Consider the following 18,359-nt stretch of genomic DNA (forward strand, 5'->3'; position numbering starts at 1 on the left):
GAGGCAAAAACCACCTCCAACACCACAGTTATTCTTCAGTCTTCTGTTTCATAATAAGAAAGGAAACAAAGAACAAACAGACTCTTCACCACTTTTATCTCCATTTCTCAAAATCCTATTTATCTCCAGCACTACTAGTCACTCTGCTATGAATTACAACAGCCCAATCACCCACTCATTAAGGTACCATCCTTCACCACTATGTAGCAGTGGGTCTGATCCGTCTGATCAAGCATGGTCTACTCTGCAAGGCTCAGCTGAATCTTGATTATGCCAGGAAATAATTGCCACAAACACACTCTGACATAGCCAATGTGTGTTCCTCTACAGGTACAGAAATCCATCTTGCAGGGAAATACTTGGTCACCCAAATTAGCACTGGCCAATTCAAGGAGCTTGCTGACAATACACTTGGAAAAGACAAAAGTCAGAGGAAGCAACTAAGCGTAGAAGAGCATTTGCTGATGCCAGGACACCAAGTGGGATTTTCTTTAAACTAGTAAAAGCTTTAAACTGGAGTCATTAAGTATCACTTCTTGAGGCCTGTTTTTTTATTTTAAATCATTAATAGATCTGTTTCCCAATCATTTATTGCTGCTGTATAATGCATGGATCTTTTAACCTGCCATGGATATGAAAAGGAGATACTGGGTCAGATACCAATAAACATCTTCAGTGAGGAAAACATAAATGCAACTGCAAACAAATTGAATACAGAAGACATTTCTGAAGAAAAAAATTGAATAAAAAGAATAAAAAATTGTATGTTTGCAATTGGTTATGATTCCTTTCACAAGCAGCTCATTCAGTTTTAAGTGCTACTACTAATAAATACTGAAACACACAAAACCATTGAAAGATAAAATCTCACCTTAGCACCTCTGTAATGTTCTTGATTTCATTGCAAGTACCTGAATCCCAATTATGGGGCAAGCTCAACTTTCTTGTACCTCTCAAAACAGAGGAATAATTTTGTACATATTTCAAATTGCAAAAGTGGCCATGACCACTACAGCTCCATGTGACGATTCTGTATAATTCCATAACGGGAAAACACTGCTGAATTAAAGACTACTACTTACTATTAATTACAGAATCATACAAATTGTAAGGGTTGAAAGGGACCTCCGGAGATCATCTAGTCCAGCCCTCAGCTACAGCACATTCCCTGTAGTAGGTTCCACAGAAAAGTCTCCAGGCAGGTTTCAAATATTTCCAGAGAAGGAGAATCCACAGCCTCTCTGGGCAGTCTCATCCAGTGCTCTGTCTCCCTCAGAGTAAAGAATTTTTTCCTCATATTCATACAGAATTACTTTTGTTCCAATTTGTGCCCATTGCCCCCTGTTTTGTTGCTGTGGTTCTACGCACCACTGAGAAAGCTTGGCCCCATCCACTTGACATCTACCCTCCAGATATGTATAAGAATGGATAAGATTCCCCTCTCATTCTTCTCCAGGCTGAACAGGCCCAGGTCTCTCAGTTCTTCCACATGTAGGAGATGCTCCAAGTAGTTCATCATCTTTGTGGCCCTCCGCTTGACTCTCTCTAAGAGATCCCTCTCCTTTTGAACTGAAGAGCCCAGAACTGGACGCAGTACTCCAGATGTGGCCTCACCAGGGCAGAGTAGAGGGGAAGGATCACCTCCATCAACCTGATGACCACACTCTTTTTAATGCACCTCAGGATACCATCAGCCTTCTGGGCCTCTAGGGCACTCTCTGCTAGCTCACAGCCAACCTGTTGTCCACAAGGACACCCAGGTCCTTCACTGCAGAGCTCATTTCCAGCAGGCCAGTCCCTAACCTGTACCGATGCTTGCGGTTATTCCTCCCAAGGTGCAGGAATCTACACTTACCCTTGTTGAATCTCTGCCCAACTTTCCAGACTGTCCATTTCTTTCTGAATGGCACCACAGCCTTCCAGTGTGTCAGTCAACCCTTCCAGCTTCCTATCGCCAGCAAACTTGCTAAGAATGTACTCTATCCCTTCATCCAGGCCATTAGTGGCAGTTAAACAAGACCCGATCAGTAGTGACCCCTGCAGAACACCACTAGATACAGGCCTCCAACTAGACTCTGCACCACTGAGCATAACCCTCTGATTAATTAGATTTTATTAATTCTCTAACAGCAAGATCACAAAAATATATTTCTAAATAAAAAGGTTCCTCTATGTGCACTAACAAAAAAAGGCAAAGTGACATTCCCATTCCAAACATTTTTTTAAAGAGAAGCCCTAGATTGAAGCATTTGCAGTATTCAAGTAATCAAGTAAACTGACAGAAAGAGCAATTCACATATATATATATTTTTTTTACTTTGCCTACGTTTCCTGCTTCACATTTCTCCTACTATCACCATGATACAGTTAAAACATGGCATCCTAGCCATACCAAAGCTTTGGTTTGGCTTCAACACATTTTCCTCATCTGCTGGGCAAACAAAGGACTTCAGCTTATGCTAAAATCTTCCCAAGTCTTACGTGTTAAATCCCTCACGGTGTAATTTTTTCTGCAAGCCAACCCTGTATATGGACCTATAACTATTTGGAAGAGCATGAAACTTCAGACAGATGCTGAAGTTCCTTCAATGTCCCATGAACAGGTCTCTGCAAAGTACTGGCCACCCCCTGTGAAGGGAAAAACTAAAACTTTGTGCAAAAACCGAAAATAATAAAGGGGATTTCTTCTGCTCTGGATGTAGTGTCACCTTATGAGACAATCCAGATCCAATCTAAGAAAAAAATGTTTAGTTTTACTGGAAAACATTGTCCCAAGAATACAGTGAATAGCTTCCAAGTGGTTTAGAAGAAATTTATGAGTGATCAGTTGCAAGAAAAGCACGCAAGAGATATTAAGAAGGAAAAGTTAAATGGGGATTAAAGACAGAAGAAGCCTCCATGCAAAAACTGGTTTTGTAAAAAAGCAACAGTATTCATATTTAAGATACAGTTAGCCATTTATTTTGGGAAAATAATAAAATCAAGAGGCACAAACAAGAAAAAACACTAATAAAAACTAGGCAAAGTGATCTTGGTGACTGGAAAATGGGCTTCAGCTTTTTCTCACAGATGTCCCCGTGCCAAACACTGAAGCAGCCTCTCAACTTTCCAGGCGTTCCCACGGACAGGATCTGAGACACGACCAAGTTTCAAAGAGGGATTTTGGGAGAAGATAAATACTGCTTAGGAGTACCTCAGTATGGATCTCACAACCATTTCCTGAGTCTTTATAAAACAGTAAGCTGAAAAGTGGGGACTTCCTGCAGAAGCTGGAAATAGACAAAAAGGTAGAACTTGGCCTTGACAGTGGCTTTCAGCTCTGGTACCACTAGTTTTCCCGAGGTGACTTCATATGACAGAGCATCAGGGAACATGGAAGAGTAAATCAAGGTCTGAGAAGATGGGGCAGAAGTCGTTGACCAACCTATGGGCACAGACTCTAGTTACAGGCTGAGGGAGCTGGGGCTGTTAAGCCTCGAGAAGAAAAGGCTCTGAAGTGACCTGATAACAGATTTTTAGTATCTATAGGGGAACTACAGGAAAGCAGGGAACAGACTCAATAGAAGGGTCTGTGACGAAATGGCTTCAAGCTTAAAGAGGGTAGCTTTAGGTTGGATATAAGGAAAAAGTCTTTTACAGTGAGGGTGGTGAGGCACTGGAACAGGTTGCTCAGAGATGTGGTTGATGCCCAGTCCCTGGATACTTTCAAGGCAAGGCTGGATAAGGCACGTCCCTGTTCACTGCAGGGCAGTTGGGCTAAATGACACTTAAAGGTCCCTTCCAACTCTAAGGATTCTGACTCTATGATTCTAAGCTGCAGACGTAAAGAAAAGCAGTTCTGGACAGCAGTGCTGACTCAGCCAAAGCCTGTAGGAGCTCCTGCGCAGTTTTTCAGTATCATTAGTATTAGCCATTTGGTTCCCTTCTCAAAATTATGAAGATATTTTCACCACATTTCTTCCTCATCATGTAAAGCACAATGTTACAAGTGAGCCCTCCGAGGATAAAAAGAAAAGAACAAACAAAAACCATTACTTTCTAAATGGAAAGGGATAAATCTGATAGAAAAGAGCTCTTCCCGTTCACACAGGGCCACATGACAAAGTCTGGCAGCTGCCACTGGTTGAATGCTTAGATTTGCAAATAGACTGTTTGTAATTTATGGCTGTTTAACCGAGACTTAAAAGAAAATAAATAAATGGCCATGAATTATGACTTCCCTGAAACACAGAATGTAGCTGCCATCTAGGCTCTGAACCTTTCCCCACAGCTGTTCCATGTCCTAACAGTTCTTGGCACAAAAGGGCTCCAGACAAAGCCTCGACAAGAACATGACTATCAAAGTATCTTCAACTCCAACTTTTGAGAAAATAGCAAAAATTGTTACCTAAAGATCAATTACCTGACACCTGTATATAAAGATGGCTCCCCAGGGAAGTGGTTGAATCATCATCCCTAGGTGTGTTTAAAAACTGTCTGGATGTGGTGCTCAGGGACACGATTTAGCAGAGGGTTGTTAGTTAGGATAGTGTGGTTAGGTCGTGGTTGGGCTTCATCTTCAAGGTCTTTTCCAACCTGATCAATCCTATGATTCTATGATTTTGTATCCTGATGAAGCTCAAAAAATGTTTTTAATCAACACAGAGCACTTCTAGAACTAAAACACTCAAAGTACACAAGTTATGGTATATATCCCAAAATATAAACTGTCCAGAAATGAAAAAACTTCATAGTACTTGTACCAATAGCTTCTACATTGTAAGAAGCAGATCAATGAGTTATACACATAATCAACCTTTTTGTGTTAATAGCATATTATCCACCTTTATCTGAGTTAAATCTTGTTCCAACTTCCCACATCTTTGCCTACTTCAGGTTTCTTTTCCACAATTGCAAATTTAGTATCTACCTTCAGGCAGACATCTACCTGGCTACCTGAATCTCTAATATATGAACTAAGTCAACCTACTGATTTAAACAGAGCTTCCACCCAAGTGTTTGCAGCAAGGAATGCTTTGCTATGGCCTTCCCCATCTTTGATTACATCTCCTGTAGGGTATGCTCCAGGATGCCTATTTTCTTTAGGCTTAATTTGGAGTAGGATTTATCTGAGTTACGAGATACACACCAAGGTTAAGTTTGGCCTCCATTTAGGAGAGCTCCATTTAGGGAGGTTTTACTCTTGAGTGCTCCATGTTTGTTTGTTTGTTTGTTTGTTAAGTTTTCAGGTGAGCATCTGAAGAAACCACAAGAGACAAAATGCATAGCTAAAACAAAGAAAGACACGTTTCTTGCACTGCTCCTCCAAGAAATCACAATGAAACAGCCCTCATCTTTTCAATTCTCCCATTGGCTTGTAAAGTAAAAACAACAACAAACAACATACAGAAGTAATAAATACAGCTCATTTTCCACTGTGTTTGTGTAATTCCCATATCTAAATCCCCAGACTGCCACAGGCTCTGGAAAAATACAGGGAAGGAAGTTACATTACTAGTTCCACCCAAAACTGAGTTAGCACTTCAGACAGACAACACTCAGTTCATTGAAACGATCGCACGAGTCTGACAGCAGAAACGGGACACTGACCCAGCCAAACATGAGGACACAGAAAAAACCCAGAGACAAGGTTACGAAGCCAAAAGTATTTTTAAAGCAGAGGACAAGTACTTTTCGCATTCACAAAAAGAGGAACAATTTGCAGCAATTCTTCTCAGCTGTTCCTCTATAAGACTAAGAAGTCTTAATATCTCCACAAGACTAAGAAATACCACTCCATAGTAGTAAGATGCCCAACTTATTGTTAACCAATGCAAAACCCTATCATGAACCACCACCCATAGAAGAGCTGCCCGAGTTTTACAATAGGATTCCTCTGCTGAAGCCTCAGGAGTCAGAGGATGTGGTTTTGATCATCTAAAACTACCTAAGAGTTTTATGAGACAGAAACAGGTAGCATCCCCGCAGTGTGAAAGAAACCCATTTAAGTTATTTTGAAGCTTAGTTCTGAATAGCTGACATACACACAGTAATGCAATTCACAAACCAATCTGCAAAGAGCAGAGGGCAGACACTTACTGCTCCTTCTAGTCATCTGTAGTGTGACAGTTGCTTTGTCCTGGATTTTATCCTAGCACACCACAAAACTTAAAGCTGTCAAATACCAGAATGTCAGGAATTTTACAGCATGAATGGATTCTACTGGCACAAATCAGTGACAAAGGAAAAACATCTTCAGAGGAGGTCTCTGCAATACTGCAGAAGTTACAACACTTGAACCAATTTCTGCTCTGCTCGTGCAAGTTACAGGAAGCAACAGGAAGCTTTTGAAACTGCAGAGATCTGCTGCAACAATAATGATCTCAGTGTTTGCTTTCTTGTGTTTTACACAACACTTTTTCCTCATGTTTTCCTAACATTCCTTGAATCAATTCGTACAAATGCCATTTCTTCCACCATTCCATACCTGCTGCTCATCCTCCATGACGTTGCTGGCAAATTCAAACACAAGCTCATTCTGCTGTACAACTGCTGCCATAATAACGCATTCCCAGCTCTCAGCTCCACATAAGAAGAAAAATGTTCTCAAATGAAAAAAATGGACAGTGTCACCAGGGTGCAGCAGGGCAGAAAGGCAGGATCACAGAATGAACCAAGTGGCAGTTTCAGTAGTTCTTAGATCATCAGCGTTCCGGGGTCCTTCTCTTCTCAAAGAAACCAAGGAAAAATCTTTCCTGAGTTGTTTCTCCCACGTGAACAGCTGTGTATCTCTGAGGAAGGAAAAAAAGAAATACAAATTAGGATCTGATTGCTTTAGCTTCCCGAAAGAACAGCTCTCACTATAAAGCTTGGTCATATCTACAAGTGTTTTACCAGGCTCTAAGAAAGTTGGACACCTTCTGATCCCCAAAGGTATTACTTCCACTAATCAATACATGCAAATGTTCATTCCCTTAAAAAAAATGGGATGGTTTCAGGAAGCAAGACACAAGTTTCAAAGTGTTTCATTTTAAAAGCATTCGACCAACACAAAGAAGTTATGAAAGCTAATAAAAAGAAAATCCATCTTTTCACCTGATGCAGTTTTAACTAATTATCTTCAAGTTATACTAAAAACAAAACACAGAACACACACTGACCTACCGAGCTGCAGGATACCTCAAGCGTATCACCTTTCTGCCTCACACACAGTTCCAATTCTGCAGGGCTGTTCTTTAGCAAAAGAAATGCCCTTGATCTCGATTCCCACGGTTCACAACAGAAAAACAGCCAATAAATTCCTCATGCAGGCCAAAGAGTCCCCAAGTCTCTACATGAAGCAGATCTTCAGCTTCTTTTTAAAAACGTGCTTAAATGTATCCTTATCTCGACCACAGGCTTGCGAGCAGCCGGAAGGAAACTGCACTGACCACGTCATGGCAAATTAGAACAGGCAAAAAAACTGCACAGCACAATAGCAAAGAAAAAATAAAAGAATCCCCAACTATGGAATGTAAACAGTTTCGCTGGACGGATGCGTGCTTACATCTCCTGCATTTTCACTTACTCATCAGTGCTAAAGCTAAACATGGTTGACTTAAGCTTGGACAGAGACGCATCGTATCGCTTCTGGAGGAAAAGTGAGCACAATCTGCAATCTTTTTTTATACCGTTAAGATGATTGAGATGGTAATAAGCTTTTGTTTCAAAAGAATAACAGAATCTGATGTCCAAAATCAGGAACCTAAGGGAGTACATTGGTGCCTATGAATTAATTTAAAGCCACGTGTCCTTAAGAAAGCAAGATGGGAGGTGACGGATCAAACTCTTTAAGCTGCGTGTGGCAAAGTGCTGCTGGGGCAGAAGATCTTGAGGCAGAGGCTGGCACATCCCCTCTGCGAGCAATGCATGTGGGCCTCACTTGAGACCAAAGAGCCCTGGGTGTTGCTGCTGCTTGCGAGGTGTCACCTCCTGCTCATGCGCTCCTGTTGACTTCCCCTTGTTTCTTCAGCAGGTTAAAAATGAAGGGCACCTTCCTCTCCCTGGTGCCAAGCGGCTTAATTAGGGAAGACCGAGTCACACACTTATACTCTCTCACTCTAAGAAATGCAGCAGCTGTTTTTCCCATATAGATTGTGGTATTCCCAAATTCCTAAGAAGTGATGACAGCGCCTTAGGGGAGTCTCATTGAGGTCACTGCATCCTACCCTTCTAAGAAATCAGGAAAACCAAATTTACGCAGGCAGGAGAGCCTCCCCAACTTCCACTGCTTGCTTTGACGAGCTCTTGAACTGTTTTTAAGAGCAGCCACAACCCTAACTGGAGAATATTTGCATTAACAGGAGGCAAAAGCATGAAAAGAAAATGCTTTAGCATCCATGGCTGCATAGCCTCAGCCCTTCCCACCTTGCAGGCTGACTTGAATGGTTCCAAAGATTTCCCTGCATATCAGCAGGGCAGGGCACTGTCAGCGTTACATGCAATTGTACTGTCTTGGGTTAACTTCCCTCTGTTTAAGCACTTGGGCTCACTTCTTAGAAAACAGAAGTGCCAGGAGGAAGTTGCACACAACACTAACATAGAATTATAGAATTGCTCAGGTTGGAAAAGACCTTAAAGATCATCACGTCCAACCATAACCTAACCATACTACCCTAACAACCCTCCGCTAAATCACGTCCCTGAGCACCACATCCAAATGATTTTTAAACACATCCAGGGATGGTGACTCAACCACCTCCCTGGGGAGCCTATTCCAGTGCTTCACAACCCTTTCTGTAAAGAAGTGTTTCCTGATATCCAACCTAAACTTACCCTGGTGCAACTGGAGGCCATTTCCCCTCGTCCTGCCACTGTCACCAGTGAGAAGAGACCAGCCTCACTTTCGCTGTAAGCACCTTTCAGATATTGGAAGAGAGCAATAAGGTCTCCCCTCACCCTCCTTTTCCCCAGACTAAACAGCCCCAGTTCCTTCAGTCTCTCCTCATAGGGCAGGGATCGTGTTATACCATCCCACACATTAGTCTAAACACAAAGTACATACTATATAATTTAACATTTCCAACACACTGTATCTCTGACACAGCATGTGTCCTGCCTTTATTTGATGCTGTTAATTGCTGTCGGCCTTAAAAAGATACTAGGCTCTCTTTGCACTCTTTGTTCATCCATGTGGATTCAACTTGTGTAATGGAGAGGATTGCAAGCACTTTCCATATTCTGGTTCTCTCTGTGCAATTAGCTTAATGCTCATTTTTTAAATAAGTCTGCACTGGGAAGCTGAGAGGATTTCCATATTTGCCTGGGATCCTTTGGGATTAAGTCCCTTTTCATTGACTAGTGGGAATGACTTCAACTATTAGTATTTCCTTATATAAGAGAGTTATAATTCATTTCTAAGCACTAACTAAAATATGAATTATACTTAAATAATTTTCCATTCCTACTCTGTCTTCCAAAGGAAAAAAAAAAAGTCCTCCCAATTACACAGGTGTGTCACTTTGTCTGAAATACAGACTACCAAGACAGCTAAGAAAGCTGGTAAGACAAAAACTGGGGGAACAGCCAACATAAGATAGATTTTAGAAGTTCACTGGAAGCTGGCATATTCTTCTATTAGTGCCAGGTCATTGTGTAGTAAAATATTAACATTTTACAGAAGATACTATACCAAGATGCACAGTAATCACCAAAGTTAGAAAAGACCTCCAAGGTCATCCAGTCCAACCATCCATCTACCACCACCAATTCCCCACTAAACCATGTCCTTTAGTAAAACATCTAAATGTTTCTTGAACACCTCCCTGGGCAGCCTGTCCCAGCACCTGACCACTCTTTCAAAGAAGAAATTTTTCCTAACATCCAACCTGAACCTCTCCCTGGTGCAACTCGAGGCCGTTCTCTCTCATCCTATCACTAGTTATGAAGGAGAAGAGGTTGACCCCCATCTCACCATAACCTCTTTTCAGGCAGTTGGAGAGAGCAATAAGGTCTCTCCTGAGCCTGCTCTTCTCCAGACTGAACGATCCCTGTTCCCTCAGCCACTCCCCATAAGACATGCGATGACATGTGATTCAGAAGCTGTGACAGCAAATCCACTAAAAGCTACAAAGCTATTTTTTCATCTTCATACTTTAAAAATCAAATCAACCAACCAATAACTCACCTAACCCAACCACCTCAATGCAAAATTAAGCATCATCATTTGACATCACTGAGGAGACTGCAACATTGTAATGCATGTGACCCCAATGGGATCCAGGCAAGTAATACTTCGAATTGTTACACTTGGTGGTAACAGGAAGCTCTTAATAATCTGATACCTTTGCAGGAACAGATATTCAAACACTGTTGTAAGGACTTTCCCCACCCTGACCCAGTGCAATAAGACAATGCAGGAGGCTGCTTGTTCCCCACCACCAAGGAACCTATGACTAGAGTGATTCACACAGAAAAGTGCCATATAACCACAGTACTATGACCAAAGTGGAAGGCAACTGAGAAAACAAGCTTTAGTGGGTTTTTGTGCATAACCTTACGACCATTACAAAGGTTAGGCACTCAAACTATTATTGCTTATGGGACATTTCTAATTTTTTTATTTGGTGGTAAATAGCAACAAATGATCTAGTGGGAAATAATAGCATGGCAATATAATGCAAAGCACTTTCCTTTAACCCATATCACCTTCTTAGGCGAATAGAGAACAACAGCAGCTTTTCACAGAAGGCAGCACAGTTCCAAATCAGCCATATTTTCCTCCACATCTATTTTTATAAACTGTGCTTTCATTATTCCAAGTATCACAAGATCCTGCTGTCCATAGGCTAACACAAACATGGCTATTGTCTTTGCTATATAATGCTACTTACCTCCCTGTCTGATTTTACGTACATCTGTGAACAGAGAACAAGTTATTTGCAAACAGCACAAAATGTATAAATAGTGCTCACATGCACAATAAGCCTGACTACATACAATTAGTCTTAGGAGAAAGGGGACCCAGTATATATTACCATAAAATTTGCATCAGGTTTCCAGAATCAGGGAATAAATAAGCTTTTACTTTTGCTTTTACTAACTTACTGCTGCAGAAACATGTTATACTAAATTAAGCAATTTTAACATATATTAAATTAAAACATATTATAGTATATTAATATATATGTCCTAATTTTGCTTAATCCTTAAAACTGAACACATGAATAAATTATCTCTCTGTAAACTCCCCTCCCTCTACTGATTTCAACATCTAGAAGCAACCTCTCCAATCAGCCCAACAAAAGCACATTCAGACACTTTAACCCTTACACTCCTACTCTGACATCCCAGCAGACGATGCCTTGTAGGATTTCCTGGTTGGACATCACATCATCTCTCCCCACTGCTCTTCACACCACATATACCCTTCACCAAAGGCCAGCAACAAACTCAAATGTTTGCTGAAGAAGCTCAGATACACGTCTGGAAGACTCAGGGCTTGATACTAAAAATAATCTCAGCAAAAGGACAAATGACGGAAATTTCCCAATTAATTACAAAGACAGTTTGCAACGTTAGCTCTAGTCTGCAAGTAGCAAAGTTGGGACTTCACAGAAATGTTGAAACCTCTTCTGAACAACGTTGTGAATGCAGGAAGAAGAAGAGAATCAGTGAAAGTGAAGAATAAAGGTATCACTGGGAATTTTAGACGCATAGACTGAACACTAACGGAGGTAACTGCACCAATTCACTCAAGTTTCTATCAGCTTTCTGCTGGTGGAGGTTAAGGATGGATTATACCAGAGTCAGTCAGTTCCCTGTAGAACTGTACCTTCTTAAAACACCATGCAAGCAATAGACAGTAGGGTCTGACTTGCATAAAAAGGAAAGAAGAAAGCTGAATGATTCAGTTCTAACAACACAGGAATCCCATACCCATGATGACCTCCATTACCCACAAGTGAATGTGAATGCTAGCAGCACGCTCTGCTGTAGCATTCTTCACAGCATTGCTATCTCTGTGCAGTAACACTAACATATGTAAAGCACTGGGGCTCTGAACCAAGACACCTTGCATCCTTAGCCAGCAAAATGACAAGCAAGAACAGTAGATATTACAGAATCAGAATCACATATTACTTGGCACAAGAGATTTCTGAAGGCACAGTACTTCAGCTGCTCGTACAAATTGAAGATAGAAAAACAACGTGGTAAGGCTATCATGAGGAAGGAAAGAAACAAGGCACATTCTGTAATCTTCTTAAAGTAGCCACATTGCCTCAGGGAAACCGTGCAAAAAGCAGCTGACATAGTAAGTCAACAGAGTGACCTTTTCTGAGCTTCAGTTAAGGACAAGGAAATCTTCAATATCAATGAGTCCCTGGTCTGCAGCCAGGCTGGAAACGGGCCTATGTCACCGTGGGCTCTCAGTACACATAGAGCAGAGAGGTCACAGAGTAAGAGGGTTCATCTGTTATACATAATTACTCATAAAAAAGAGAAAACCAGGCACACGGTTTGACCAGAGAGTACATGAAATGGACCCTCTCCTCCCTTAAATGTCAAATAAAAGCAGACTGTTAAGCCACAGAAAGCAGAAACGCACACGGCAAGCTCTTTGCTGTCACTAACAAATCACTTGTTTAATGATCATCAAGTTTTGTTTTTTGGGTTGTTTTTTTTTTTTTTTTTTGGCAACAACCTTTGTTAGCCTGAATATTTAACATCAAACAAGATTCCTTTCCAGACTACTAACAATAATGACTCCAGATTACCCCACTCCTGAAAACCTTCCCTTTTTCTTAAGCAATGGACCTGATATTTGTAACATGTTGAGTCCCTTTTATTTAGCATATGTACCTAACTCAGATTCTAAACACCAGCCCTCCACACAAAGCAGCATACTGCAATCTCTCAAATAGGGCTTTTTGACATGTCCAATGCATAGAGGATGAGGGTGGAAGTACAGCAGCCTTGGCTATCTGCAAGGCTCTGAAAGTTAGCAAACTGGATTTGATTACTAAAGTCTCAGCTCGACAATAAGTAGTGTCACTTCAGCTACACATGGACAAAAAGCAGGCAGCATTGCTTCACTGTACAGCATCAAGTCCGAGCACCTGCCTGCAAGGATGCAGGCATACACACAGGAGTTACAGTTGCCAAGCCTGCAAGGTCTCAGTGTGCAGACGATGTGCTTAGGGGGCAGAAAAGCTCAGTCCTGCAAAGACTCATATCTGTGTAATTACTGTCATAAGGGGAAAGAGCAGATGTACAAGTCAGGTCTTCAGTGCTTGAAAAATGCTGGCCAAGAATGGGCTGTAGCAGTGTGTTTCCTGGCCACTGATGGAATGCTAGGCTTTTTAAGAACCAAGAGCAATGGGTTATCTCATGGTTTTACCAGCAACCATCAGACTTCTGTTCGGAAGAATGCTTGCAGAAGGGCGTTAAACTAATGCAACATGGATCCAGGAACCAGCTTCAGACAGTAACGCTCATAGTGTACATCTGCTCCTCTCGCTGCTGAGGCATAATGCTACATCTGCATGGTAACCTCCAGTAAATGCAGAGGCTGACGACTATGGTTTGTTGGCCCTAAATACTTGGGGATCCTTTTGACTCTTTGTTGTCAATTCACCAAGATTGGTAAAGAGAAGGAAAAAATAAAAAAAAAAAAAATCAGGTGCTCACATCTCCTGCTTGATGAAATGAGAACAAGAAGACAAGCCATTTAGTCAAGATGCAATGGGTTTTGAACAGATGAAAGGAAAGCAATTAAAAATATATGAGCTTAGATGTACTTGGTCAAACTTCTCTCTACAGACATGACATAAAATGGAATAAAGAACTTCAAAACCAGAACAGATGAATACAAGTTTGAGATAGCACTGCTGGTGCACGCAGAGTCCATCTCACCAAGAGGTAAACGATACTGAACATGGAGACAAAGGAAAACACAAGATCTCTAATTACTTCCTCTCCTGTAGCATTCAGTACAGGTTATTTTATCCAACAGAAAATTTGCAGAGATGGGATTGTTTTTGTCTTGCCATACAATAACCAAATCACCAATGTTAATAAATAACACGAGTGAAAAAGACTTCACACTAATTTTTGTAATGCACAAAATCTCAATAAGGAGGTTAAAAAAAATAAAATTTAGTTCTGAAATTTCTGTAAAACCAAGGGAATTATTCTGGTGACATAGAATAAATATTTTAAAAGGCATTCTCAGTCATTTTCTAGCATTTAGTAGCACCTTCGAAAGAGAATTAGGACCACGGTCCTGAAGCAACCGTAACAAGAAAGCTTCAGATAAGTCAAATCTCACTGATTTCAAGGAGAAAGTGTCTCAGTGAAGAGAAAGTTGAAAAGCTGAGCTCCAAGACCGCTTACACAGGATATGGGGGGAACATGTCAAAGGGTGTGGGAGGGAAGAGCTGCCTGACCTGGAGAGATTTGGCTACGCTGATTAACAGAGGCATGCAAGAGAGCAAAGGTGGCAGTGGGAGGAAGAAGGACCAGGGGAAATGGCAGATAATTAACTTGGCCAGGTGCCAAGCTTCACAAATTACCAGCTGCCAGTCTGTAGCAAATATGGGCACAAAACTGCCAGTCAGCCTCTAAAAACCACTTTCCCCACAAATTAGTAATGCTGTCGTTATTTTCAGATCACCTGACTTGGAAAAAAAATTTCTGTTTACTAAAAGTTCTGTTTACTAAAGAAAAATCCCGTTTCAGCTGTCTGTGGGTGGAACACAAAGACAACCCTGAAACGTAACACAAAATATATACACTAAAGGGAGAAAACTGATAAGAGGCCAGCAGGTTTGAGCTGCAAGTCTCAATCTAGGTGACCTTTTCCAGTCTGGTGTTGGTAATTTTAGATCCATACGTGAAACTCTCACTGGACTTTGTGTGTTCTGCAGAAGATGCATCAAGTCCAAGCTCAGTTCATCCCCATTCAAATCTCCCCAGTACAGACCTGAGCATTTAGTGGGGTTTTTTCCCTTCCAGTTAACGACTCCAGTTTGTACAGTCAAACACAATGAACAAAACATGTAAATAATTTCAAAAAGTCGCAGAAAGACTCTGATTCACCTCTGTGTATTTCGAGCACTTGAGCCATTTCAGAAATCCGAGTTTGACTTAAGTGCTATGCACCAGCCAACAAGGGGCACAAACTGAGCACTGCAGAGCTCACTGCAGCCTCTCCTTTCCCAACGCAGACATGCCTCCAAGCCCCAGAGTGGTGCTTCGCTCCTAGCAATGTGTCTGTTCATGGCTGCATCCAGCAGATCTGTCAGGTTCGGAAACATAAACCCTACCTTTGCAGTGTCTATAAAGAATCTGTAAAGAGCACATTAGGCAGTATTTCTGCTGTTTGCTTTCATTTGCTGTCAGCTGTCAGCAGTATCAACAGTCAGAAACCCTCTGGAGCAGGCTGTTATTAGTCAGCTAGACTTGAATTTCCAGTTCTTTTACATTGCTGTCTATTTTCCTTCATTAAGTTAGCCTGTCCTACCTGGTATCAGATTACACGGAGCCAACATTTATAGCGCCTTGCAAAACAGTCCAACATATCACATACCTGAGTCTGCCTATACCTGTTGCTCTCAGTGGTTAACCCTTGCTACCAATAGGAACAGCCCTCATTCTCAAACGTATCATTTCAAAAACATATCTGCATCAGAGGAGCCATTTTTCCTTCTCACTTGACAGCTAAAGGACGGCGTCAGATTTCCATTATGAACTCTGTGACACAGGAGGGCTGTTCTGAGAGCAAAGCCTCCAAAGCACCAGTGAGAGCAAGCTTAGAAACCAAGCAACGTAGAGATGCATGCTATCTCAAACCAGGGCGCGTCCCGCAAGCACTTGCTATTTACTTCAGTAGTTCTCACCATCTCAGGAAATATCCCTCACAGAACCCCCAGACGACTCACTCAGGGTTTGAGATAATCTAATTACACTCATCCTTCCTCCCCTTCAGCCCCTGCTGCAGGAGCAGGCGCCCAGCACGTGACTGGCCGGCTGTGAGCAGATGGCACCTCCATCCTGCAGCACTGCACTGCACACAGCCCTCTGCCCGCGAGGACGTGGGCTCAGCTCGGCTGACCCTGTGACCATCAGTGATGGTGCAGAGGCTTCAGAGGGCTGCACAGGAGCATACAATCAATATACATTTGCTTCTGTATATAAACGCCGTACATTTCAGAATTGTCACATAAATATGTATGTAACCTGCGCCATATCAAAGCATAAACACATCAGTTTTCTTATCCTCCTTGCAAATCCTGGGGACTCCATTAGTTAAGCAGTTTTCTTTACAAGCACGAAATTTGAGCTACTGTTGTAGCTGTGAGTGGTACTCATAGATTAGATGTTTCATAAATCTGGTTGTAATGTTCTTCTCTCAGGTTACACTGATAGGACGAGAGGTAACGACTTCAAGCTGCGCCAGGGGAGGTTCAGGTTGGATATTAGGAAAAATTTCTTCTCAGGAAGAGTGATGAGGCACTGGCACAGGCTGCCCAGGGAGGCGTTGGAGTCACTGTCCTTGGAGGCGTTCAAGAACTGTGCAGATGTGGCACTGAAGGATGTAGTTTAGTGGACATGGTGGTGATGGGCTGATGGTTGGGCTGTGGTCTTCACCAACCTTAATGATTCCATCATCTACACGTTTATGCAACGCCTCCACGCACCTACACAATGACATGCTCAAACAGAGCATTATTTGCTTGTTCCTTTAACCTAAGTCTTTATTTACTTAAGCAGCTTCTTAGCCTTTCAGAAAAGAATTGCAGACCCAATTGAGAGCAAAACAAAAGTCTGTAAGAGTTCATGCTGGTAAACAGCACACCACACATCACAAAGCAGCACTGCCAACACTTACACCAGCTCCCTTCTTACCAAGGTGTTCAACAGCACTTCTGTCTCCAGGAGCTTCTGGCTCCAGGTTTAGAAGACAACTTACATTTATTTTTAAGTTAGCCTTGTGGTCGGCACACGGGTAAAATACAGAAGCATCTGATTTAAGGACTTATCAGCTAACACACATTTTTGCAAACTGTATGAAGCTTCTTTATCTATTTGTCACAAAGATCCTCACTTAACTTTTTCCAAAACACATAAAGTACTCTGTGATGCATTCAGAATGATTATACCATAGGAACTAATAGGTGAAGGGGTTTGCACGGAATAAGAGGTGGTCAGGAGAAACACGATCATCGTGCACCCCCACGAGTCCCTGCTATCACCCACCCCATCACAGCCATCAAGATTGGCTCTTCATATCGGATCTTTCTGAAAGCCTTTGATGAGTGAAATAACACAGGTAGTAACTACAACAGTCTTGTTTTTAAGGGCTCAGAGAATGCAGCACTAACGATGAACCCAGCTCTAACACAGCGATGGAGATATTTATGAGGCTGGGACAAGAAAGACACCTCAGTCAGCAAATCTCTCACAAGCTAAGTGTCCCACTTTGTCAAAAATCACAAAGCTGATGTTTGCACTAAGCTTTCATATGAGTTCAAAAACAAACAAACGAATCCACCCAGGAGTTACCGGCAACACCTCCTAACACTTCACAAGTAGAAATACTTGATTCAGAAAGCCTGTAGAAACATGAGTGAAAGAAGAGGTGCAAAGTACCAAATTGTACCCACAGTCAGGTAAATTGATAAGAGACAGCTGTAAACAGGGGTAAGAGATTTCAGTTAGACTGCAGGAATATCTTATCCTCACAGTGAACTTCTGGACAGACAAGCCTAGCTTTGAAAAGCTTTTCCCCTCACACATACCACACTATTAGTCTCTTTTAATGTAACTTCGGTTTCCTTTGAGCATGAGTGCATTCTTATTCAGTTTTTGCTCAACTTACATAGCATTCATCAGGAATAATTCACACCATGATTGCCCCATTCTTTGAAACGGGACACCAAAAAATCTATTATTTCCAGAATGGTTGTCTAAATCAAGGCATCAGGCTCATTATTACCTCAGTAAAGCAAGCACTTCTGGCTGATTTCATCTGTCATATTCTGTGGATCACCATAGCTGCATATCAGAGAGACACTTAATAAAAACTATGTAAAGTAAGTGAAAAGGGTAAAATGAGAGAGCTGAGCTTTTAAACTCCTAAGCTGAAGGGCTCAGAAGGGTTTTGATTAGAAGGCTGAAACCGTAGGTTTTCCCTTTGCACAATGAGTCATGGCTCTGAATTTGTACATGATCTCTGCATGGGTAACCTGTGCTTGCGTTCCTGGCCACAGCTCCCCCCGGAAGGAGGTAAGAAGTAAGAAAATACTCCAGATATGCTCAAATAAACACAATTAGTAGACTCTCCCACAGTACGCAGGGAAGGGAACAAAGTCACCTGCCAAGCAGTTTGCTCTTAACTC

The 18,359-nt window shown here is 41.8% G+C and overlaps 1 protein-coding gene across 9 annotated transcripts in view; it reads right to left on the reverse strand.

Annotated features, from left to right (window-relative positions):
- The window catches only part of ELF1 (E74 like ETS transcription factor 1), an 85,553-nt gene that overhangs the window by 33,165 nt on the left and 34,029 nt on the right, over positions 1-18,359 (reverse strand). For 7 of the 9 annotated variants that reach the window (XM_031615769.2, XM_031615763.2, XM_090131226.1 and 4 more), the window contains one exon: positions 6,467-6,770. In XM_031615769.2, coding sequence (XP_031471629.1) covers positions 6,467-6,538 — 72 coding nt within the window. In that variant the 5' untranslated portion in view covers positions 6,539-6,770. Of the gene's footprint in view, positions 1-6,466; positions 6,771-7,139; positions 9,433-18,359 lie in introns of those variants that run through there. The other 2 variants (XM_031615770.2, XM_031615768.2) reach the window with 2 other exon arrangements.

This window comes from Phasianus colchicus, chromosome 1 (assembly GCF_987193195.1).
Source record: "Phasianus colchicus chromosome 1, bPhaCol1.hap1.1, whole genome shotgun sequence".
NCBI classification, from domain to species: Eukaryota; Metazoa; Chordata; class Aves; order Galliformes; family Phasianidae; genus Phasianus; species Phasianus colchicus.